This window comes from Siphateles boraxobius, unplaced genomic scaffold (assembly GCF_051911475.1).
Source record: "Siphateles boraxobius isolate OS27281-9 unplaced genomic scaffold, OSU_SipBor_1 1, whole genome shotgun sequence".
In the NCBI taxonomy this organism is placed as follows: domain Eukaryota; kingdom Metazoa; phylum Chordata; class Actinopteri; order Cypriniformes; family Leuciscidae; genus Siphateles; species Siphateles boraxobius.
In genome coordinates, this window is record NW_027508699.1 from 30,106,424 (window position 1) to 30,131,127 (window position 24,704).

Sequence of the window (24,704 nt, forward strand, 5' to 3'; positions counted from 1 at the left end):
AGCCTGTTTCATTACTCAAAACCGCAATCATGGGTAAGACTGCCGACCTGACTGCTGTCGAGAAGGCCATCGACAACCTCAAGCAAGAGGGTAAGACACAGAAAGAAATTTCTGAACAAATAGGCTGTTCCCAGAGTGCTGTATCAAGGCACCTCAGTGGGGGGTCTGTGGGAAGGAAAAAGTGAGGCAAAAAACGCTGCACAACGAGAAGAGGTGACCGGACCCTGAGGAAGATTGTGGAGAAGGACCGATTCCAGACCTTGGGGGACCTGCGGAAGCAGTGGACTGAGTCTAGAGTAGAAACATCCAGAGCCACCGTGCACAGGTGTGTGCAGGAAATGGGCTACAGGTGCCGCATTCCCCAGGTCAAGCCACTTTTGAACCAGAAACAGCGGCAGAAGCGCCTGACCTGGGCTACAGAGAAGCAGCACTGGACTGTTGCTCAGTGGTCCAAAGTACTTTTTTCGGATGAAAGCAAATTTTGCATGTCATTGAGAAAATCAAGGTGCCAGAGTCTGGAGGAAGACTGGGGAGAAGGAACTGCCAAAATGCCTGAAGTCCAGTGTCAAGTACCCAAAGTCAGTGATGGTCTGGGGTGCCATGTCAGCTGCTGGTGTTGGTCCACTGTGTTTTATCAAGGGCAGGGTCAATGCAGCTAGCTATCAGGAGATTTTGGAGCACTTCATACTTCCATCTGCTGAAAAGCTTTATGGAGATGAAGATTTCATTTTTCAGCACGACCTGGCACCTGCTCACAGTGCCAAAACCACTGGTAAATGGTTTACTGACCATGGTATTACTGTGCTCAATTGGCCTGCCAACTCTCCTGACCTGAACCCCATAGAGAAACTGTGGGATATTGTGAAGAGAAAGTTGAGAGAAGCAAGACCCAACACTCTGGATGAGCTTAAGGCCGCTATCGCAGCATCCTGGGCCTCCATAAAACCTCAGCAGTGCCACAGGCTGATTGCCTCCATGTCACACGGCATTGAAGCAGTCATTTCTGCAAAAGGATTCCCGACCAAGTCTTGAGTGCATAACTGAACATAATTTTTTGAAGGTTGACTTTTTTTGTGTTAAAAACACTTATTTTATTGGTCGGATGAAATATGCTAATTTTTTGAGATAGGAATGTTGGGTTTTCATGAGCTGTATGCCAAAATCATCAGTATTAAAACAATAAAAGACCTGAAATATTTCAGTTGGTGTGCAATGAATCTAAAATATATGAAAGTTTAATTTTTATCATTACATTATAGAAAATAATGAACTATCACAATATGCTAATTTTTTGAGAAGGACCTGTATATATGTATGTATGTATGTATGTATGTGTATATATATATATATATATATACACATACATACATATAAACAATTTCATGATGTAGAATAGACAATAACCATGTTCTACAACTCTCAAATCAAAACAGATTTGGCATGTCCACATCACTATATAATACCAAAACGTTCTGCATATTAACAAAAGCTACATGTTAGCATATGTTGAAAGTACTTGAACATTTTAGAGTCAACAGTGTTTCTATAATTCACCTTCACCCCCATTTATACAAAGATGCAGCATTTGTGTTGGCTAACATCGTAATACACATTCAGCTTAAACACGCATACACTCGTACAATTTAAGTTTATTAGTGTTATTTTGTTTCAGATACTCACCATCAGTTTCAGCTGCCTCTCGTGCCTCTCTCTCCAAACGCTGCCTGAGAAGCTCTTGCTGTTTGGCCAGGTACTGTTTAATAAAGCTGTTCTGACTCATTTCCTCCCCAATCTAAACAAACACACATGTTATCCAAAATTGTGCGGTTGTTATAGTGCAGTTAAGTCATCCACACAAGAACAAACAGTAACAGACTTATTTCTACTGTAAAACATCTCAGTTTGGCTCACCCGGGAGTTAGGCTGCAGGCCAATGTGATGAGTGGAGGTTTTCTGAAGGTTCTCCAACATAAGAGCCTGTTGCACATGCAGAATGACAGACACATTGTATTATCTATACTACATACACTTTGCACAAGTAGAAGTAGAGCTGGACGATATGGCCAAATTTTATATCACGATATATTTCTTAATTTCGGTTGATACAATATAGTTCTGATATCGATATGAACAATATAAAAGCCTCAGAAAAACTGCCAAGAACGCCCACAACATCTGTCTGTACATACAATCTTATGAAAAATGAATTTGCCAAGTCTATGAAACCAGCTGGAGTCTTTTGGTACTGCACCATAACAAACTACATGAACCAATGAAATAACCCATCATAACAATAACATTCTCTTCTCAATACCTGCTACAAGACTATGAAAGCATATGGGTAGCAATATTCAATTTGAAATGTAACATGCAAAATGACAATGCAATATGTAAAAGCCAATACATTTCTGTTTTTAAATTTACATTTGCCATTACATTTTTGCAACGTTTGGTACAAAATAAAAATTAAATAATATAATTTACATTTGCAATTTAATACACTAGTTTTAATATGTCAATTGAATACATATTTAAACGTTTTATAAGTTGCAAAATTAAATTGTATTACATATATGATTAGATATGTTTAACATGTTCAAGCAAAAACTATAGCAAAATGATCATTTAAATGTTTTTTTTCTTAATTGCATTTACACTCACAGTTAAGACACTTGCGATTGCATTTTCATTAAATGTCCCGCAATAAATGTAGCAAAATTCAATGCATTCCGAGCCAATCACGCCCCCTCCCGCCCCGTCAATCACTGCGTGAAGTTTCGGTTTCTTAGATATTACAATCATATGTATTGGTCATTCTGAGGTCACTCAGCATCCCCACATGCTCCAAATCCACGCAAAAAGTCTCGTTTGTTTGTGCTTCGTTTGTGCTGCTTCTATCGGGTCGGGTGGGAACAGGTTTGATGTGTTCCCGCTGCTAGTCGGCAGTCACTCTCCGGCACATTTTAAAGCACGCTGAAACACCACTGAATTTATACCACTGAATTAGTCTTTCCCCTCTTATCAACTATTTCGTCTGCTTTCTCCTCACTTGTGGAAGCTTGTTCAGTCACATTTGTATTGCGGTCAGGGGCGCTCATTCTGTAGCTGAAACTTGCCACGTTGGAGATCAGCCTACAGCATTCTGTGCTGAGCACCGGCTGCGTTTCTGTGGTGTACGTCATCATGAAAGTAGCCAATTGTGTTCAGCTCTTTCTGACGGCTGCGCGCCTAACGTCAGTCATATTGAAATATCGAAAATGTGTTTAAAAATCATATCACCGTTATCGAAAAAAAAATATTGCGATAAATATTGATATTGAATTATTGTCCAGCCCTAAGTAGAAGTAAACAATAGAGCTGATTTTATTTCTTAAAGTCCCAGTAAAGGCAATTTAAAAAAAAATTCTGAACACATTATAAATGTTATAAATGTATTGATAAAACATATTACAGAGACTGTGAACTGTGAAGTACTGAATTGTGGAGTTAGACCGTTAAACAGTTTTTCACCATTGCTATTTTACGGATTTTTTGGGCGGGTCTAAAAAGGGGCTCGATGACGCACTGGAGCCCCTGAGCTCCTGGACACGCCCCTACTTGATGACGCACTGAGGCCACTGAGGCTGGCCGCTCCACTAAAAATATAAATAGAGCACATTCGCATCAGTTTGCCGCTCAATCGCGAGTTACTGTCAGTACTATTATAGTTACTACAGCGTATAGTTTGCTAGTTATGTCTTCGTCACGGAAATGCGTACTACCTGGATGCGATCATGTACAAAACAGATCGGTGTCCTTTAAATTTCCTAAAAACGATCACATCAAGAAGAGGTGGATTAATTTTGTGAAGAGCCACCTTGATGGAGAGCTGAGGATCACCACCAAAACCCGCCTCTGTAGTGATTATTTTACACGGGATAGTTTTATAAACTTTTGTCGGAGACAACTGGGATTCACTGATAATCCGCTGTTACTGGTGAATGGGGCTGAACCGACTCTCTCCCGCCTCTGCCTTCATCTTCCCATCATGCCGACAACTGGTGCCATCATCGGCAGTGCGTGCCCACCAATGAGTGTAAGTTTGTCTGCTTATGTTATAACGTTAATTAACCTAATAAGCTGCTAGGAGCATCCATTCTGGCTGTAGCGGGTGACAGTTGAGTGTGGCAACGGCAGCTTTACCACGAGGGGTCGTGGTTTCAGCGCAGCCAGCGGACACGTCCCCAGCGTTTGAGAGCAGAGACTACTGCTCATTTTTTCAAGATTTTAATAGCTTATTTTATGTACTTGCCGGCTTTTTTATCATTCAAATTTGGCTGGGTGGCTAATAACACATTTTTCTGTGATATGACAAACTCAGAACACATACTTAATTTTGACTTTACAGGGACTTTAACTTCATTGACATACAGAAGAGGCCAAAGGTGATGTATGAGGGGGTTATTTGCTTTCAATAACCTTACAAGTTTGCATAAACTGTCAAAATTGTGTTTTTTATTTGAAGGAGTTTGGGGTGGAGGTTGCTGATAGTGGTGCTGGTTAGTCAAATTTTTTTTATTACATTTATCTAACCTAAATGTTTGGACACTCGTTGTGTTTTTACAATGGGGCACTGGATAAAATAACACTGGATATTCTTTTGGTCCTCACTTAATTAAATACATAGGCTATTAAGCCTGATTCCTTAAAATTAAAGCCATCTTTTGTTGTTTTGACAACTAAATTAGTGACAGACACATATTAGGCTGCTGTCACTTTAAGAGCTAGTGCACGGATCCATTACCGTTTTCATTATACTGTCCCATGTGTTTTATGCTTATTTAAGACATAACCGACTGTTTACGAGGATATGCATCAAGACTGGAATTTTGTGATCATTTGACCTAATAACTGTTAAAGTAATATAATCTGCGAAAAATAACTTTTTTTACTTGCAAGCTGTTTGTGAGGCGGCTTTACTGCATGTATGGACCAGGAAACAAAAACTCTCATAAAGCGCTCAAGTACTGAATACGCTTATATGTTTAAACTGGTAAGACTCAAAACGACATGCAAATGGTAAACCTTAGTGTCTACTCTCGCCACCTGCAGTGTGCTTGATGCTTGCCTTGTGCAACCTATTTTGAGAGACAGAGAGAGAAGACGCAGCACTGCTGAATTACTCACGCTGTTTGTGAAATTGCGTCTTGCAAAGTTTTAAATGACTGATTTGATTTTATAATCTGTGTTGATTCATTTACTCATTCAACCAACATGTTAAAGTGAATCAATGTTTGCGGGTATTTCCCGCATTATAAGTCGGAGACCTGCGGGAATGATTAAAATGATGCGCAATACCTGCACCAAAATTACAGCTGTGGAGATCGACCGATAATCGGTTTTACCAATATTTTCCCCATATTTAAGCATTTCCCATAATCGGGTATTGGTTTTGTAATATCGAATTCACCTATAAATGGCGCCATCTTGAGAGCGTTTTGAAAATTGTGTGCAAGACCTGAGGGGAAGATGAGTCAAGAGTGTTCGGAGGTAAAATAACTTATTTAATTATTAAACATAACTGCCCTTAATGTACAAACAAGATACGTTACATAAATGCTTGATATGTAGCTTAGTTTAAAGCAACACCAAGTGATTTTTCCTCTGCGGTCGCCCTACAGGTTGGAAGTGAAATTGTCCATTGCCGCTGTCATAAATCCGCAGCCTACTGTCGCACGCGCACACACATGCTCTCTGTTTATCCAGCACCGGCTTTGGAATCAAATATGGCCACAGACAAGGTAGAGTATGATGCATGATTTTATGAAAGTATGATGTATTGCGACATCACAAACGAGCAATTGTAATGCTTACCGTAAAGCAAGTCAAATTAGTAGATTTCTTATGTCTTATTAGAACTACAGAAAGGAGACCCGATCTGGCAATCTTACATAGCGTGGATATATCAGATAAAGGACCGCAAAGCTGTGGCATAGGGTTGGGCGGTAATACGGTAATATCGTATACCGCGGGGTCTTAAAATAGCAACAGTATCAGTTTCAATACCGTCATTACCGGCACTTTTATATAATATATAAATATCATTTATTCAATGCCTAAAAATGCTTATGTAGTTGTCATCAAGTGACAGTGTGGAGGAGAAAGAGAGAGAGAGAGAAGGTAAATACTGACGAGGCAATTTGTAAATGTTGCAATAAAAAAGGTGACCGCGAGAGATGGAAACACCTCTAACCTAATGTCACATCTCCGAAACAACCACCCCCTCACTGCTGTGAGGATGCATTTTGCCCCCAGTTCATTAAATAAGCGCATTAGTTTATATTTGTTAAAATATTATGTTTTTTTTTTTACGTTGATAATGAAAACTGAACAGCACGAGTAAGATGGGATGCATCGGGAATCAGACATTGACCACTTAAGTTTCATTTTGTAAAAGGCCTTTCTTTAAAGTGAATTTCGTTTTGTATAAATTGTATCTTAATTTTAATATTTTTTTATCAACCAATTGCCTGGATTTAATAAATAAGAATCAAATATAGCAGACAACATAATCATGACATGATCGTGCGCTGGCGCGCCGCGGTCACTTGCATTGAAATCTCATCATAAATTAACCGAAACTAAGTGTATGTCTCACAGACATGACAGATAGGCCTATATCTAAATAAAGCTTGAAATTTCATTAAACGAAACAGTTCAAAACAAAAAGAAATAGGCCACTCGCTGATTATTTAATCCATGATGTGCATTTCTCTCTATGCGCGTTCATACGGAAATGGCGATCATCAAATTCATTAAACGAAACTATTCAAAACGAAAAGAAATAGGCTAGCCTACATGATGTGCATTTCTCTCTATCGTTCACTACGGAGATATCAATCGTCAATTTCTTTAAACGAAACAATTCAAAAGGAAAAGAAATATAGGCAGCATACTCTCTGATTAATCCATGATGTGCATTTCTCTCTATATGCGCGTTCACTACGGAGATATCAATCGTCAATTTCTTTAAACAAAACAATTCAAAAGGAAAGGGGTTGAAGCTCAGACAGAGAACATCAAAGTTGTTTGATGTTTTACAAAGTAACAGGCAATAAACATATATTCTTGTTACATAATTGTATTTGTTTCTTGTGATTTAATTTCCCTTTTAACATAAATCCATTAAGGCTTTGCGTTTGTACTGTTTAATTGTGTGCATCATCAATAACATGTATGCTGAATGTTTCCTCCAATATTACCGTCTTAATAACACATTGACTTTGTTAAGTATTTTCTATATAGGCCTAATAATATAAAGAATAGATGCAATTTCGGATCTTGAGATTTTGTGTATATCACATAGCATGGCCTAGTGAGGCGAAGTGCGTTTCTACATTTTTCCGAGTTGTAGAGTTGTTGACTTAAAGGTGAAAGGATTCAGTAAATTTCATGAGCGACTCATTCAGTCTGTTTCTTCAGACGGCACAATTTAGATTGTTTCATTGCATTATTACAAATAAAACAACTGACTCCAAGCACAACTATACAATACGCTCATAAGTACAAAATATTTCACAGATTTTTAATAATTTGTATGAGATGTCAATTTGATCTAGGCCGGGCATAACTGCTTATGTACAGTAATGGTCAAAAAGTGATTATTCATGAATATTTAAGGTTTGTATGGATCAGAGCGTACGATTTAATAATAAAGGCAGTAACAATACAAAAAGAAATCATTTAAGTTACTGATTCATTGATTGTTTACTGATTATTACTAAATCACGCACATAGATGTATTTACCTTTTGCTTTCATCATACATCAAATAAGCAATTGTACGAAATAAGATAATAAAGAACCCAATCAGGAAATTGACAGACAGGCATGTTTACATCTTTTCAGTAAAAGTAACTTTCAGATCAAACTTCAAAGCAGCAGCTGCGCCCGGCACATCAATCAATCAAATCCTCCCACCGACGCAAAGGAATTGCGATGCGACCTCAGTGATTATTTCAGCAAAAGCACATGATATTCAAGGGGTAAAACGTGTTTAATCTTACAAAAACTTATTATTTGAAGGACTTTTTAGTAAGCGCGCCCCCGTTAAATACCCCCCCCCCCCCCGACACCTTATGCACTAACAAAGCGCGAAACCGCCGACAACTTAAAAAAAACACAGTTCACAGCCATCCAGAGACTTGTAAACACAACCGCATCGCCCTGAACCTTTTGCGACGTCTGCTCCATCCCAAAACTCACATGTATAGAAAATAAACGCCGCTTTTGCATGTCACACACATACACACAAACAGGCAACAAGGGGGGGGGGGGGGGGGGCATGATGACACACTAAAACTGCATGAGCACCCCAGCTAGTGCGCGCTAGCAGCTAGCGAGACCACCGACGCTCGGCCTCCGAATCACGGTCTTCGGACTCTGCGGAGCAGAGAAAACAGCAACTCCCACTCACCCCTTTGAGCCTCTTGATGAGAGCATTCTTCTGTCCGCTTTTCGGAAGCCCTCTCTCTTCCAATGCCGCTTTCAAATCCGCTACCCGGAGCGAATGGAGCGGCCTCCCGTCCAGCGTAACGTCTTCGAGGTCCGCCATCTTGATTCCCTTCGCTCGTTCTGTAGCTCGCGCGGACCGCAACGCCTTCCTGACCGACGTCAGCGCGCCACGAGCGCTTCCGGAAGAGGCGGGGTTGAAGCTCAGACAGAGAACATCAAAGTTGTTTGATGTTTTACAAAGTAACAGGCAATAAACATATATTCTTGTTACATAATTGTATTTGTTTCTTGTGATTTAATTTCCCTTTTAACATAAATCCATTAAGGCTTTGCGTTTGTACTGTTTAATTGTGTGCATCATCAATAACATGTATGCTGAATGTTTCCTCCAATATTACCGTCTTAATAACACATTGACTTTGTTAAGTATTTTCTATATAGGCCTAATAATATAAAGAATAGATGCAATTTCGGATCTTGAGATTTTGTGTATATCACATAGCATGGCCTAGTGAGGCGAAGTGCGTTTCTACATTTTTCCGAGTCGTAGAGTTGTTGACTTAAAGGTGAAGGGATTCAGTAAATTTCATGAACGACTAATTCAGTCTGTTTCTTCAGTGAGACGCAGTATTGTGAACAATGTGAAAAGATCCGATAAAAAAAACAACAACAACGGGTTGTTTCACGAATAGGACATCACAACATACAAGCCCCCTGGTGTCCGAGCGGTTTATTGAACAGAACACATCGCGGCTCCGTTTGAGCTTCACGGCGCAATCGAGATTATTTACCCTCTAATTTCTGATTTTGAAAGTAACAACATGTTTTTTTGACCGAAGGTGACAAATCCAGCTAAGAAAAGGTGACGTTTTATTTCAAATGACACTCTGACTCAAGTAATGTTTTAAAACGGAGTTTACCCGTTTGTTTTGGTCAGCTAGCAATCTGACGTTAGCAAGCACAGTGTGTCTTAACAAGGAAGTGAATACAAGTGTAGCCTACTGCAGTCATGATACGATCCAAAGCTAACAGTTTTACGAAGCCTTTGAACCGATGTAATAATGTAAGTTATGTTAAATGCAGGAGGTGCCTTATTTTAATGTTTCAGTTTATGTATGAAGTTAAGAAAATGCTCAACATTAAGGTAACCTGTTTCTTTTAATGCTATAGTTTTGTTTAGTACCATCAAAGTCAAGCCTGCTGAAATCCTCCTTTTTCTGACCTTATTAGATATGGCTTGGTTCCATCAGGCTTTACAAGGCTCAGGTCAGCCAGAAGCATCCATGATGCCCCCTACAGTGGAAGATCTGTCCCATACACAGGTCTCTAAGCACACCATTACACAGTTAGGAATGTCTGATGGACAAGGTTGGTCAACCCATCCTCCAGTCTCCATCACAGACTTTCCCCCTGTCTCAGGAGGCATCGTCCCCCAACGTCTGGAAGCTCTGTCCTGCACGTCCCTCAACATGGGCTCCAGAGAAAACTCTGTGCCGCTGACCTTCGTGACGCTTCAGGAGCAACGATGTGTACTTGGTTGGTATTTTGGATGGAACGCTGTCCAGAAGCAACGATTTCTGGAAGATCTGATCTCAAAGGCAGTGCCTGGAAAGGTGTCTAGTTTATTAGACCAGCTCAACACACTACAGGTGTTTAATTTTTTCCATCCATTCATATCAAAAGATACTTTGTAGGCAGATTTGTATTTTAACACAGATATCCTCTTTGTCTCTTCATTTCAGGTGAATGATCGCCCACCCAACATTTTTGAATGCCAGTTAAGACTGTGGACTCAGTGGTTTGATTCATGGAGTGAAGAGGAGAGAAATGCCTTTTTGAACAGCTTAGAGGAAAAGGACCCAACCTTTGTTGCATACTTCTATAGCCGGGTTGCAGGAACAGCAGGCAGAGATTGAGGACTTCATACAATGTTTTTTATTTGTTTGTCTTTTTCACTCTTCAAAATGTAACTGAAATCAAGTCTCCTATGGACTATTATACTGTTAAATGGGTTTTTGAAAAGCTGAGCTTGGTATGCATGTGACCGTAGTTCAAGCACTATGTTTACTCTTAAAAAGTTCATGTTTGGAAGCAAAAACCTGTTGTTGTTTTTTCCCCTAAAATAAAAAAAATATGTTTTTCATTTATGTTTCCTCTGTGTGGATTTGCTGCTTCAGACATTTAAGTTTATTAAGAAATTAACATTTTGTGATTGTTTACTCGCTGTTATGTTGTTCCAATCCTTTATGCATTTATTTCTTCTATGGAACAAATAAGATATTCTGAAGAATGTAGATAACCAAACAGTTTTGGTTACCATTGACTTCCATTGTATGGACGACAAAAAAAAAAATACATTTTGCAATATATCTTCGTTTATGAGGAAAGATACAGGTTTGGATTGATATGAAAGTGAGTAAATTATAACAGATTTTGCATGGCTTTATCCTTTTAAATGTTAAAAGACACCAACATATAGGATAAATATGGTTTTTCAAATGTAAATGCTTTATTAAATTGAAAGATGCGAGACATTCAAGGATGCAGTTGAGATTAGTAACAATCCGAAATCTCAAAGCAGAGGTCATTTTCTTTGCATACATAAACAGACTGCTAATATATGGAGATCATTGCTTCAGCCAATCTATGGATTGAACTTGCTTTAAGATCATGGGAGGGTCATGACTATTAGAATCACTGCAGGTCTCAATATATGGGTAAATATTACCCTGCAGCTCATTGCCAGTGAAACTAAAGATTTTATATTTCTTTTCTGCATCATAAAAAGTTACCTCTTTATTTTTAAAATCCACCTGGATCCCAATTACAGAGGTTGTTCCACGAATGTTCATTTGAACCTGCTTGTCTACAATGGCAACAAGTGTTCCATCTCTTTTCTTCAGAATAACCCAATAGCCAGCCGAAGGGCCATATGTCAGAATACCTTTTCTCTGAGCGGACGATTTGGCCGCTCCCACAACATAACAATTTCTTCCAAACACCCCAATTTCCCAGTAATGTTTTCCAGAATTATATCCGTCTTTTGCCAGAGCTGCAATAGCTGTGTCGTAGCGCTCAGGGGTGTTAGGTACCGGCTGAGCCAATAAAGATGTGCTTGCCTCTTTCTCATCATGCGACAAGATGAGTCTGCGGTGGGCAGTGTTTGCGTCAAATCTCGGCCATTCTGGCATGGGGACACAGGCAGACATTTTTCAGGTTAATTGCATTTTTACAGACTATAACTAATTGATTTTTTTTTATTCTGTATATTACAAGAAGACTGAAATCACAAACTTACCTTCCTTAGGAAGTTCTTTTTTTCCTTTTATAGTTTCAGAAAAAAAAGGAGTTATAAAAGAAACAAAAGCATACTGTTAATTCTGATAATAAATAATGCTAATAGTCCTTTTTTTGCTCAGGTAAAAAAGAAATAACTCACTCTCAAGTTCATCCACTTTCTGTTTAGTCTCATCCAGTTGTTGTCTAAGTTTACCATTCTCACTGACCACACCTATAAATATTGTGAAAATATTAAAACCTGTCAGATTTCCTTCTACAGATACATGCAAGATAAAAAAAAAATTTGGTCCCTGACCAAATGTTATTTGCATTGTTTATTGACTTTACCAAAAGATAGTGGCACCCCACTCACTATTGAATTGATCTTTCTCTTGTTTTAACTCCTTTTGAAGTTTAGTAACTTCTTTGTCCTTATCCTGGAGTTTCTGATCCTTCTTAGCAAGGTCTTGTTTTTGTACGTCCAGTGTATTTTTTAAATCTGATAAAAGGGTGGAAAAATACGTATTAGGCTAAGAAAACAGTCTGAGGTTTGAATACAATATAACAGACAAAATTATAAAATCCAAATCAATGTAGAGCAATGTAAAAGTGTAAAAAATAATGGACATGTGAACTTTATCATGACTTGGAGTGTTTTGACAGTATTGTTATACCAGAGATTTCTTCCTGTGATTTGTTTTGCAAAATGTTTTTCTCCTCAATGATTTTTCTTAGTTCCCTTTCATGTTCTTCCTGCTTGCGAACTTAAAAAAAAGAAAGAAAGAAAAAATCAATTACTACAATGCATTAATTTTGTAAATTTTATATTGGAACACCTCTACTAGATTTTTTTCTTACTTAAGTTTTGATTTGCAGCATTTATCTCCTTAAGTTTAACTTCAGTTTTAGCAAGTTGCTGGTCCTTTGTTTTAAGCTCTGTCACTAGCTCTGGACAACCACAAAAAGAAAAGAAAAAAGAGTAATGATGCATCAATTGCAGCATCATTATTTTTTTATCTGTAGTTAATTTGATTGAGAGTTTTCAGAATTTTCCCCAGTTTATGAACCAAATATTCAAAAACCCTTTGAATCTCTTCTCACTGACCTTCGTTTTTCTTCTTCACTTTTTCAAGCTCGTTCTCCATATCGTCTTGTCGCTTTTTCAATATAGCAATGGTATCATCCTTCTCCTTCAGGTTTAGGTCCTGTTTAGCAAGCGTGTTTTCCAGTCTTTGCAATTTCTCATTTAAACCTTACAGAAAATGCAGTTAGGAAAATTTAAAACAAGAAATGGTCAAATGTGCAGCCCCTTATATATTTATCAAGACCAACACATCTAATCACTTTGGAAGACAAAAATATATTGTATGGTATTGGAAAAGTTAACTTGATAATGAATTTAAGCACATGTATTTGGTGTTTTGATAGTGTCGTCATACCGTCGATTTCTTCTTTTGCTATCTGTAGTGCATTATTTTTCTCCTTTGTGATTTTCTTTATGTCATCATTCAGACTGTTCAGCTTTTTGACTAAAACAAAAGGCACAAAACTGAAATTATTGGAATGACTAGTCATACATAGGTGACAATACAATATGGAATCAAACATAAATAATCTTTTTTCTTACCCAAATCAGCATTTTCAGCATTTGTCTCCCGAAGTTTATCTTCAGTGTTTGCCAGCTGCTGGTCCTTTGTTTTAATTTGTTTCTCTAGCGCTGAGAATTTTTTTTTTTAAATGATAATATTTAATAACACAAATCGGTGTTTATTAAGCGTCATAATTGTTTTCATGTTTAATAAAACTCTGATTTCCCTTTATTTTTAAGTTATTTGTGATTGTATCCCAACAGGATGCATTCCCTCTAATGAGGATCTGTTCTTTAGGAGTCTCAACATTATTATACTTATACAACTTAATAGCACATCAAGGGTAAACGTACCTGCAATCTTATCGTTTGATTCTTTCTGTAGTTTTTTCAATTTTTGTTGGCTTTCCTCAGCCTCCTTCTCTAGTTGTTTTATCCTGTCCTCTGGAAAGCAATATGTTGTCATTAACAATTTACTGGGTTAAAATGCAAAGTACATCTATGGTAGTAACTAACACAACTTACTCAGCTGAGTGGAATGGCCACAGTTAGCATTCAAAAGCAAAATCTCTTTTTCTTTGTCCTCTATTTGCTTCTTTAGACCTGACCAACAACATAAAAAAGAAAGTTTATAGTCTTTGTTTCCCCTCTAATTTTAAATGAATAATCCGCACTCTTTAGATCATTTAATGGCAATAGATGCATTTAAGATTGGCTTACCATTGATTTCTCTTTTGTATTCCTCTTGTAGTTTTCCTTGTGCTTGCTTTAGTCTGGACATTGATTCCTTTATAGATATGATCTTCAAGGCTGTATGAATTTATGAGAAAAACATTTACATTTATGCATTTGGCAGATGCATTTATCCAGAGCGACTTATATTGCATTCAAGGTATACATTTTATCAGTTAATGCATTCCATAAAAAAATCAAACCCATGATCTTGGCATTGCAAGCACCATGCTCCACTCTATTATTAATCAGATTAAGATAATACACACAGGTTTTTACTCTACTACAATTTAAAAGGAAATTAGATTAAACTCACTCAGTTCAAGCCCCTTCTCTCCAGAGTTTTTCAACTCAGTCAGCAAACTATTTAATTTAGCTTCCAGTTCTAAATGAAGAGGAAAAAATCACTAATTTTGAGCTAATGAATGAGATGTTTTTAAAGGGAAGAAATGGATTTGTTTCAACTCACGCTGAATCTTTTCTGAATTCTCTACAGTTGGATTTTCTTGCAGCTTCCCTATGTCAGTTAGTAACTGAAGTACATCCAGAGCTGTAACAAACCATTGTGTAAGTATGAAATGGTCTCTTTTTAGATAACGAAGGCCCAAAATTCAGAAAAATTGGGGTTGACTCACTTTTGGCTGATACAGATCCCTCAGCTTTCAATTGCTGCTTTGCCTCCTTCAATTCTTTTTTCTTTTCTTCCAGTTCTTCCCTCCCTCCTGAAAAGCAGACAACCATAGATGGAGCGAATGGAACAAAAACACATAAACCTTGTTCTTTTCCCCTTACTCATTTTTTGTTTAAATTCACATGAAGTGAAAAATCAAATTAATAGTTAATAATGAGTTTTTGGTATTCTGAAGGTAAAGTTCTTGGAAAGGTGCAGTGAAAATAGTCTGTTAGGTCTGTGTGTAATTTGTTCAATGATGCTCATTCAAGTCTTACACTACAAGGCAAAAGTTTGGGGTTAGTAAGGTTTTTTTTTTAATGAAATTAACACATTCATAGATTTATTTAGAAAGGACACATTAAACTGATCAAATGTGACAGTAAAGGATTTTACATTGTTACAATATATTAAATAAATGCTGTTATTTGAATGTCACATCAAAGAATCCTCAAAAACGGTCACCGTTTTCACAAAAACATTAAGCCGCACAAACATGGAAGACATAAATTCAGCTTTGCCACTACGGGAATAAATTACATTTTTAAATATATTAAAATAGAAAACATAAATTTTAAATTGTGCTGTTTTTACTGTATTTTTTGATCAGATAAATGCAGCCTTGGTAAGCAGCACCTCTTTTTATATGTATGTCCAAAACTATTGCAGTTTGTGCTATCAGAATCAATAGACATACATCCTGCATTACCTAATCCTTGTGCAACTTTCTTATCCAGATACTCCACTTCATCAATTAGATTTTTAATGATAAAAACTGAAAACAACAACAACATTGGAGAGAGAGAGAGAATTATTTGACAAAATAAGAGTGACTTACATAAGGTTTAACACAATATGATGTTTTTTTAGTTACAATGTTTTGTGATGAATTTTGTCATACATTTAATTATAAATTAGGGCTTCACTCACCCTTCTGAAGAAGTGCACCACTCAATTTAGAAATGGTATCGTTATATTCAGCCTGCATTTCTGTAACACACAGCCACCAAGTATCCTGGTTATACAACTCTCCAAAAGTTCTGAAAGGACAATCTCTTTACAGCAGACATACCTTTATATTTCTCCTGGAGTTCAGGGCAATCATCTGTATCCACACAATTTTCTTTCAGCTCTAGAGAGAGACAGAATCGGGAAGAAAGGGAATTGTTCTTTAGACATTGACTTTAAATGCCCTATATTGTTGAAGATTTTATTGCTGAAGGTTTTACTTTCATTATCCTCACGAATTTTGGCATTTTCTTCCTCCTTCTTCATCAGTTTCCTTTCAAGTTCTAAAAGAACAACATCAAGGTGTGTTCTTGAATTAATGGAAAGGCCCAATTTTTATATGCTTTAGTGTTAAATAAGCGAATGGAGGTTGTATCTGATTGATACGTGGACTGAATAAAACTCACCAGCTATTCTAGCATTTACTTGCGATTCTTTTTCTTGCACTTGCTGTTTCAAGGTTCTCACGTCATCTGTGAGACTGGTGATCTTTGTAACTAGGGGGACATGAGGTTAAAACATTATAAAGCAATGATCTGATGCCCTGACAAGAAAATGGCAGACAAATTGACAAATGCGTTTTATCTGCCAATACTGATCATTTTTGCAAACCGACATCATTTTCTGATTGGCTGAATCTCTTCGGTGCTTGTCCACTTACTTTGTCGTGATAGTGTGGCATTCTTCTCTTTCAGAGTTCTATTTGCATCATCCAATGCCTCGTTACTCTCTTTTAGTTTTCCTTCAAGGTCTGTGACAGATTGAGTAATACGTTTTAATCAAAGAAAGAATAATAATGAAAATCAATTCATGGAATGTTGTTGAATTAATGTGACTGAGATGAAATACAGTAGTCAACATTTGAAGTGGATCAAAAAAGTTGATCAAAGTTGTCCTAAGATAAGAACGGGTATGGTTCAAAATTCATGTATAACTTTAATGAAAGGTTTTGATCCACTTAAAATGTTGACTACTGTACATGGTGAAACAGAAACCTTTAATCCTCTGCTTTGCAGTCTGTTCAACTGTGTCCTTTTCCATTTTCAGTATCGAAACTTCTTTCTTCAGAAGAGCAATGTCTCTCTCTGCAAAACAAGCATTTTAATGTCCACTATAGATTTCCATTTACTGTTTCAAATGTCAAAATGAAAGGTTTCACTCACGTAACTGACTGATGTCACCGGTCGCAGCAGCCAGCTCTTTGTTTTTTTCCTTCAGCATACGTTCCACGTCATCCAGTGCTTTTTGGAGCTCTGTCAGAAGTCAGTGTAAGTATAGCAATAATCCAACCTGAGCAGTTACAATCTGCTCATGTAAAAAGAATATTAAAGGGGTCATGAAATGGATTCCTTGAGGTTCACTTATAATGTTAATAAAGTTTTTTCCCCACAAAATAACAAACAAACACTATATACTGTATGCGGAAAACAATTATTTTTTTAACCCTCATTCTAACCCTCTGTCTGAAATGATCCGTTTTTAGGGGGCGGCTCCTTTAAGACTTGTCAGTAAACGGCCACTGTTATGATTGGCTAAAGTCATTGCATAGGAAACAGTATCAATGCCCACTCCTTATTGCACGTGAGTAAGTGTTTTGAAAACATTATCCATATAAAACCATGATTTACAGACAAAGCATTATGTCATAATTAACTTGTGGTTTGTGATGCAGCTGCTGTCAGATTCGATACAGTTGGCAGCTTCATTTTTCAACAAGTTTCTTTGCGAACTCTCCATTATACACTGTGCCTTGTTTACAAAACAAAATGCTCCAAACAAACATATTACTCCGGTGCATGTGATCCGGGACACCATTAAAATAAACCATCCATTTGTTTCTGATGCTGGGATCCTTCTAAAGTCTCTAAAGAGATGCAAACAAGCTTTATAAATGCAAACATTTTTCACTCTTTAGTTTGTCCTGTTGTAGACAGACTAGCGCGTAAAGTCAGAAACTAATAGCAAATCTGTTTACTGTATCCAGTGTATACAGCATCATTGATTATAATAATGAGTTCTATTTACTTTTGACGCAACACGACACTCACATCCATAGGCAAATGTCATGTAAGCGGGTAATCACCAATGGGCGGGGCCTATGGTGTGACGATGTATGACTATTCGTCGATGTCTTGCTCTGGATGCAGTCGTATGCAAATGTATTTGCCTGTGTGACGTCACAGATCCTGCAATATTAAAACAAGACAGAGCTTTTGGAGCTTGATTAAACAAATGCTCTGTTTATAATGAGGAGGATGTTTTAATCCTCATTCTTGAATAAAACATTTGTGTGTGTGTGTGTGTGTGTGTGTGTGTGTGTGTGTGTGTTTGTTCAAAAGTAGAGGCTCTGTTCTATCTTTTGAATATATTGCATGTTCAGATATTCATACAGCCAAATATTCTGGGGGCCATGAACATTTTGTGAAAAAAAAATGCTGCCAGTGGCTGGCAACTTAAAAAAAAAAAAAAACACGGACGGGGAAAGAGTTAATGGTACAAAAACCTCTTATATGTCAAAAGATAAAGGCAAATTTGATTTATCATGTCATGATCCCTTTAGGAAATATCAACACTTTTAAAAGTTCTTTAAAGTATCAGTGCCAACCAGTTTTCTTCATCTCAGCCTGTGTAGTCACTGTTTTCAGCATTTCCCTTATCCAGGTTACATCAAACTGGAGAGCCATGATTTTCAGCACTGAGGCAAACATAGAAAAAAGTAATATTGATTGTTCTGCCAAAAATATATGAACAAATCATGAATTTAGTATAATGAAACTTAGATTAACTGATTTAAGCTAATGTAATACACACAAAGGCCCATACACACCACGAATCTCACCTATCACATCTATAAAGATAGTATCCACAACAAACTCATGATAACGTTTTGTTTAATATAAGTACGCACTGCAGTTATGTTGTCTGCTGCTTTAAATGCTTGAGCTCTTTAAAGCAGGATGGATTCTAATTGGTTTTTTCTTTTTATTGTTCAGTTGGAAAAAAACAATGTGAAAGTGATTCAAACAATATAATTTCTCTGTGCCGTTATCATTTTAGTTGTGGTGTGGACTCAGCTATTGTTTTACATCTTTATCATTATAGTAATCATCCTTGGTGTTAATTGGCCTTAAGGTTTCAGAAAGTGTAATTATTTAACTATCTATGGCCTGGTTTCACAGACGAGGCTTAGATTAAGCCTTAGTTCAAATAGGACATTTAAGTACCTTTTATAAAAGTGCCTTAGAAAAAACATAACTGGTGTGCATCTTGTAGACAACAAAATGGCACTGACATATTTGAAGATATGTCAGTGCAAGTTGCTTTCAGTTAAAACAGCTCAAACATGCATTTTAGTCTGGGACTATAGGCTTAAGCTTTGTTTGTGAAACTGGCCAAATATGAGTCTAAACATAACTGCAAATAACAAGAGCCTTACGTCCAAACAAGAACCATAATTCTCCACTCACTTGGTTTTGCAGACATTTTATCGTCTAATCCTGTAATCAATTTCAAGAGATCCTTCTGCAGATCTGAAACCAGAATAGAACATGAGTTGAAATTTTACTGTTAATTTTCCCATTAGTATATAATGACTGCATGTGTACTGTATACACTCACTGCTGATTTGATTTAAGTTATCTGGATCTTTGTTCTGTAGCTTCCAGATTTCCTCCATCTGCGATATCACCTTAAGAACTGAAAAGCAGAGGCAATCAGTAGACAAAACTTTATGGCAGATATTAATGCAAAGAGAACCAGTCTCACTTTTCTCAAAGCTAGCGTCACTTTCCTGAAGTTCCTCCTTTTTCGCCTTAAGTTCTTTGAGTTTTTCGTCCCGCATTCGCTTCAAATCTATTGTATGTACAAAAATAGAACAAATATTATTTTATTACACACTAAAATGACTAAAAATAGTACAATTAGCAGAATGATTTTTTAATTCAGATTGCTTTTCAAATTGACAGAATCACAAGTACAAAAAAGGTTCAGAGACATACCATCATTAGATGAAGATCCTTTAATTTGCTTCGTTAATTGGTCTATTTCAAAGCTAAGCAAAATAATCTGGATGGCTGTGGAAATTAAATGTTGCCATGTATATTAAATTAACCGTACTGTATATTCATTTCAACTGAAAATATAATATTTTATATTTCATGTGTCTCTAATATTTCACTCAACTTGCCTGTCTTTGAGGTTGAATCTGTTATTTTATTTACTTGAACACCCAGTTCATTTTCTGCATCTGGAAAAGACGATTCATACATAAATAAATAATAATCACAACACAATAATCGGGAGATGGACCTTTATGTTTTTAACTGAATCTGCACTTCAAATGTATTTTGTTGCTTTCATGTTGTCACTTGATGGGAGGAAAGGAGAGTAAGATGTCTTACTAATGTACATATTCATCAGGTCTTCGCATTGTTCTGTCTGGTCAATCAGCTTTCTGCGTAATCCTGGGTGTAAAGATTACAGATTACTCAACGATCTATGTTTGATTTTGGAATGAAGCGCCCAATATACAATGAATATTGTTGGCTCCTATGATGAATTGCTTCAGATTTTTCTCATTTGTAAGACACATTGGACAAAAGCATCTGCTAAATGAATAAATGTACATTTAAATCAATGTAAACATTTATAGAAAAAGTTGTTTTCATCAGTAAGATATAAATTATTGATTTAAATCCCACTGATTTCCCTAGTTGGCAAGTAATTACAAGATGATATATCAATCTTACTTTTGTTTTCAGAATCCAGATAAAGTGCCATGTCCTGTTCCTTTTCAAGCTCTTTCTGGAGATCTGAGAAGGCATAACCCCAAATCACACACAAACATCACAATTCTATTAAAGCTGCCTTTTAAAGCCTGTCAATCAATCAATCAAAAGAATATATACATATTTTAAATAATAATAATTAAAAACCATTCAGATCTCACCAGCTATCATAAATGCGTCTGCTTTCTTTTGTCCCTGTGCAGTGATTAGCGCCTCCATAAATTCAAACTGGAGTGTAAGAATTCTAGAAACTAAAAATAGCAACAAAAAAAAGTATAATATTACTGATGATGCAACAGTAAAACTTAGGGGTGTAACGATACCCTCATGTCAAAATTTGATACATATCACAATACCAAACTCATATTATTGCGATACTCCAAGATATGGTTAAAGGTTAACAAATGTACTGTTAATTAAAATGCTAAATTTGGTATTACAATGGGGGTGGAAATGAATAGGCTTGGACTTGGTGCTGGTTACCCAATGCAGTACAATGGTGACACCAGAATAAAAATATTCATTAGAATTATTTCAGATGAATATGCTTGCACTCTGTCACTGACTAGATATATTTAAAATAATGTAGGCCACTTTTTGCTGGTAACATTGGCATTATCAGGACCAACACAGTCATTTTTATTTTGGGTGAACTATACGCAATACAGATTGTCACCATCCACGATACATATTGTTGCATTTTTGTATGGCGATATATTGAGACCCCTAGTAAAACTAGAATTTACGCAATAGAATAATTCACGAAAAATGAGAATCAGGTATGTTAAAATGAAAGAAACTTACTTAACTCATCTTTCCCCTTCAATTTGGCAATTTGATCAATTACTTCAGTTCTTTTCCCATCAAATTCATTTGTCTGTCCTACAAGATACAAGTCATGGGCAAGATGAAGTATTGATTCACATATCTAAATTCAAAATAATACATAAATCAATACTAGTTTGAATCCAGTACCAATAAGCTGAGCAAGTGTTTGTTTAAGTGCTGATAATTCAGCATTCAGGTCCAATATTTCTTTCTCCAGTGTTGCAATGAGTTTATCTGTGAATCCATTAGAGAAAATGGGAAGGAAATGTTGCAGATCTCACAAGTTACCTCTTATTTGTCACATAACTTATAGATGCTATACATTTATTGTGGAGCTACAAAAAAAGAAAACATACTCTGAGTAATAACATACCAATTTGTATCTTTTCTCTCCTCTCTTCTCGCTCCTCTTTCAAATCTGATAGGAGGCCACTTTTTTGCTCCAGTTTGCTTATAATTACTGGCAAACATTAAATGAGATGAAATGATTGTGCACATGTACAATTATCCATTCAGATCATCTCACAACTGCAACTTCACAAGCCTGATATGGATTTTGGAAACATCAAAGAATGAACACTCACCATCCATCTGCACTTGCATCTTATATTTACCAGAGAGACGTGTCTTTAGTTCAACTGCTTCTATTTGCAATGCAACAATCTGCAGAACTAAAAAAAAAAAAAAAACACATTGAGTCATCTATTGAGGAAAAGACTCAAACTGCAATTACACGTTTTCAAAATCTTTCAGAACTTTATCCACAATCATTGATAAAAGTATTTCTGATCGAAAGGCTCCACTGTTCTCATTCTAATTAAACTCACCCTGGTTTGCAATGACACCTTGTTCCCCTGGTTGTTTGAGCTTGTCTTCCAGGTATTTCTTTAATTCTGTGGATTAGATTCATAAGAATGTGCAAAACTAACTGTAAAGTAACATTCATACATATTGTCATCATACACACCATTAAGAGGGGTTGATGTTGCCTTATCACTTTTCAATGTCTCTGAGCTTATCTGTGAAACTAGAGGAAAAAACAAAACAATTACTTCTGGTCCTGCTGGTTAAGAATTGAGCAAGGGCTCTAAACGCAGTGTCAGTGTGGTATTGCTCCATGCACAGGGGTGTTTCTGTACCTGCACGCCTAAAAATTTCAACACTTCCTGAAAATTCTTTCTTCATCTCTGACAAGTCTTTCTCTGCTTCCTTTCGACGCTTCTCCAGTCCTGTTGATTTTTAAAATACCTGCATGACTATACACAGGAAATTTACAGGTTTTCAAGTTAATAATAAAATATTGTATTGTTGGAACGCACTTTCAATCCGTGCGCCATCTCTCTCAGTGTTCGTTACCACATCCATCTCCTGTAGGTCGATGACTTTCTGGAGAATGTTTAAGACTGAATGTGTGGAAAACAAGGGAAATAAGTGTCAATATTGTCTTTTCACAATATGTTACAAAAAAAGGAGATTTATTTCATTATTTTAAAGCAGCTATGTTCAAATGTATCATTTTACACATACCATCCTTGGCTGGACTCTTGGTGGAACTGACTTGTTTAAAAAGATCATCCAGTTGCCTTTTAAGACCTGAAAACATGTCCATCAATATAATCATTGTGATGAATATGAGTGCAACTGCATGGAACTGCATGGTTGATACTTTTAAGTTTGAGTAGATGAAGATGGTTGACTCACCATCAATATTATCCTTCGCTACTTTGTAAGAATCCCTACATTTAATCTTCATCTCGTCAAGATCTTTCTGAAGGCCTAAATAAGTACAGATGATAAGACTGACACTTTCTAGTCATGTTGTACAATGTTTTGCAAGCTATGGTAGAACTGGCCTGGGGTGAAAATTAATCTAATCTCCAAATCGGTTTAATATCTGAATAAAATGGTTTTGAATAAAATATAATTCACATACCTGAACAGTCCTTATTATTTTACAGAAAGATAATGAAAAATATATTTACATTTTTTTCTTAACAACGTACATTTAAAAGTGCATGCCTATAAAATGAATATGCAAAAAACAAAGATTAAAACAGCCTCACCACTACGGCTCTTTTTTCTCTTGTGAAATCCCCGCGTGCCTAAAATGTGTGGAAAATTTCACTTTAGACTAAAATGAGTGACCTTGTTCAGTTTTTACACTGTGAAAGACACTACAACATAAATATACAATTTACCAACGACATAATTCTCAAGCTCCATTTTTGTGTTAGAAACTTCTCATTTAAACTACCAGTTCGTACACATACCACGGAATTCACACTGAACAACGACACTGTTGTCTTTGCAGAGCTGCTTTACAGCAGAATTTGAATTTGTCTCATATTTGATAAAGTTTGCATAGTTGATTCTGTTCTTTTCCTTATTACTGTGAAACCACTTTGAAACAATCTATATTATATAAAGCGTTATATAAATTAAGGTGACTTGACTTGGCATAAAAGTTTGGGTTCAGTAATTTTTGCAGAAATAAATTAATACTTTTATTTAGCCAGGATATTAAATTGATCAAAAGTGACAATAAATACATTTATAATGTTGCAAAAGATTTCATGAAAAAGAAATTATTTATATTAATCAAAGAGTGTATCACAGTACCCATACAAATATTAAGCAGCACAATGTGCAAAACATTGATAATAATACGAAATGTTTCTTGAGCACCAAATCAGCATATTAGAATGATTTCTAAAGGATCGTGTGACACTGAAGAATGGAAATTCTTCAATGGAAAGAGATAATGAAAATTCAGCTTTGCCATCACAGGAATAAATTACATTTTTAAAATAACATACATAAATAAATTAGAAAAGTTATTTTAAAATGTAATAATATTTCACATTATTACTGTTTTTTTATCAAATAAATGCAGCCTTTGAGAGCAAAAGAGATTTCGTTAAAAAAACGTTTTAACGACCCCAAACATTTAAACAGTGTGATTGTATACTGATTCATATTCAGTATACTTGTAAACTGAATTCATATGAAAATACAAGAAGTCATATCTGAAAAAAGCACGTCTGTTTAACCAGTTGCACTTGAAACCTACCACAAACAAAGTGTCTTTTTCATCACTCCCAGATGAGGCTCCATTCACAGGACCTAAATCACAATCAAAATATAAATGCTCCCAATTATTTCTTTCTCTCGTAGAAAGGAGACAGACAGAACAATGAAAGAAATGCTTACCACATTTAGCCTGTGTAAGCAGGTAAATTGACACAAAGAAAGAACAAAGCAGGAGATTATCTATCCACCCCATTACTGTGTGTGAAAGTACTCTCACAGTGAGCTTGTGT

The 24,704-nt window shown here is 36.3% G+C and overlaps 3 protein-coding genes across 6 annotated transcripts in view; 1 reads left to right on the plus strand and 2 right to left on the minus strand.

The window, feature by feature from the left end:
* acin1a (apoptotic chromatin condensation inducer 1a) overlaps positions 1-9,067 on the minus strand; it is a 30,206-nt gene extending 21,139 nt beyond the window's left edge. For both annotated transcript variants that reach the window (XM_077232688.1, XM_077232683.1), the window contains exons 1-3: positions 8,455-9,067; positions 1,912-1,977; positions 1,681-1,792 (exon numbers count right to left, since the gene is read on the minus strand). In XM_077232688.1, the coding sequence (XP_077088803.1) occupies positions 1,681-1,792; positions 1,912-1,977; positions 8,455-8,592 (316 nt within the window). In that variant the 5' untranslated portion in view covers positions 8,593-9,067. The remainder of the gene's footprint in view (positions 1-1,680; positions 1,793-1,911; positions 1,978-8,454) is intronic.
* Positions 9,068-9,157: 90 nt separating this feature from the next.
* cunh14orf119 (chromosome unknown C14orf119 homolog) lies at positions 9,158-10,635 on the plus strand. Of its 3 annotated transcripts, XM_077232718.1 has the most exons (4): positions 9,593-9,636; positions 9,723-9,814; positions 9,912-10,141; positions 10,235-10,635. In XM_077232718.1, exons 1-4 carry the CDS (start codon positions 9,608-9,610, stop codon positions 10,406-10,408), a joined length of 525 nt encoding a protein of 174 aa, XP_077088833.1. In that variant the 5' UTR covers positions 9,593-9,607; the 3' UTR covers positions 10,409-10,635. The 3 variants fall into 3 exon arrangements, with proteins under 3 accessions (XP_077088820.1, XP_077088826.1, XP_077088833.1); XM_077232705.1 differs by lacking the exon at positions 9,593-9,636 and adding an exon at positions 9,158-9,354 and having other exon boundaries at positions 9,723-10,141; XM_077232711.1 differs by having other exon boundaries at positions 9,232-9,636; positions 9,723-10,141.
* Positions 10,636-10,979: 344 nt separating this feature from the next.
* LOC143740738 (uncharacterized) lies at positions 10,980-24,704 on the minus strand. The gene is made up of 45 exons (XM_077232736.1): positions 24,595-24,704; positions 24,455-24,507; positions 23,443-23,486; positions 23,086-23,160; positions 22,912-22,977; positions 22,704-22,787; positions 22,524-22,613; positions 22,352-22,411; positions 22,212-22,277; positions 21,969-22,055; positions 21,758-21,844; positions 21,532-21,618; positions 21,361-21,438; positions 20,718-20,807; positions 20,518-20,580; positions 20,170-20,232; positions 19,956-20,015; positions 19,768-19,842; positions 19,535-19,621; positions 19,388-19,465; positions 19,237-19,299; positions 18,375-18,464; positions 16,933-17,022; positions 16,765-16,854; positions 16,431-16,520; positions 16,177-16,266; positions 15,991-16,053; positions 15,834-15,893; positions 15,692-15,751; positions 15,471-15,536; positions 14,727-14,813; positions 14,561-14,641; positions 14,408-14,476; positions 14,080-14,169; positions 13,885-13,962; positions 13,714-13,803; positions 13,399-13,488; positions 13,211-13,300; positions 12,877-13,023; positions 12,630-12,719; positions 12,446-12,535; positions 12,145-12,270; positions 11,932-12,003; positions 11,791-11,814; positions 10,980-11,676 (listed from the first exon to the last, which is right to left on the minus strand). The coding sequence occupies exons 4-45, from the start codon at positions 23,135-23,137 to the stop codon at positions 11,120-11,122; spliced, it is 3,816 nt and encodes a 1,271-aa protein (XP_077088851.1). The 5' UTR covers positions 23,138-23,160; positions 23,443-23,486; positions 24,455-24,507; positions 24,595-24,704; the 3' UTR covers positions 10,980-11,119.

Coding starts and splice junctions, on each gene's coding strand:
- LOC143740738 (XM_077232736.1), bottom strand. CDS start 23,137: ATGAAGATTAAATGTAGGGATTCTTACAAAGTAGCGAAGGATAATATT. Junction 20,808..21,360: donor GAAGGGGAAAGATGAGTTAA/GTAAGTTTCTTT, acceptor TGCTATTTTTAG/TTTCTAGAATTCTTACACTC. Junction 18,465..19,236: donor TAAAATGTCTGCAAAACCAA/GTGAGTGGAGAA, acceptor TGTTTGCCTCAG/TGCTGAAAATCATGGCTCTC.
- cunh14orf119 (XM_077232705.1), top strand. CDS start 9,725: ATGGCTTGGTTCCATCAGGCTTTACAAGGCTCAGGTCAGCCAGAAGCA. Junction 10,142..10,234: donor ACCAGCTCAACACACTACAG/GTGTTTAATTTT, acceptor TCTTCATTTCAG/GTGAATGATCGCCCACCCAA.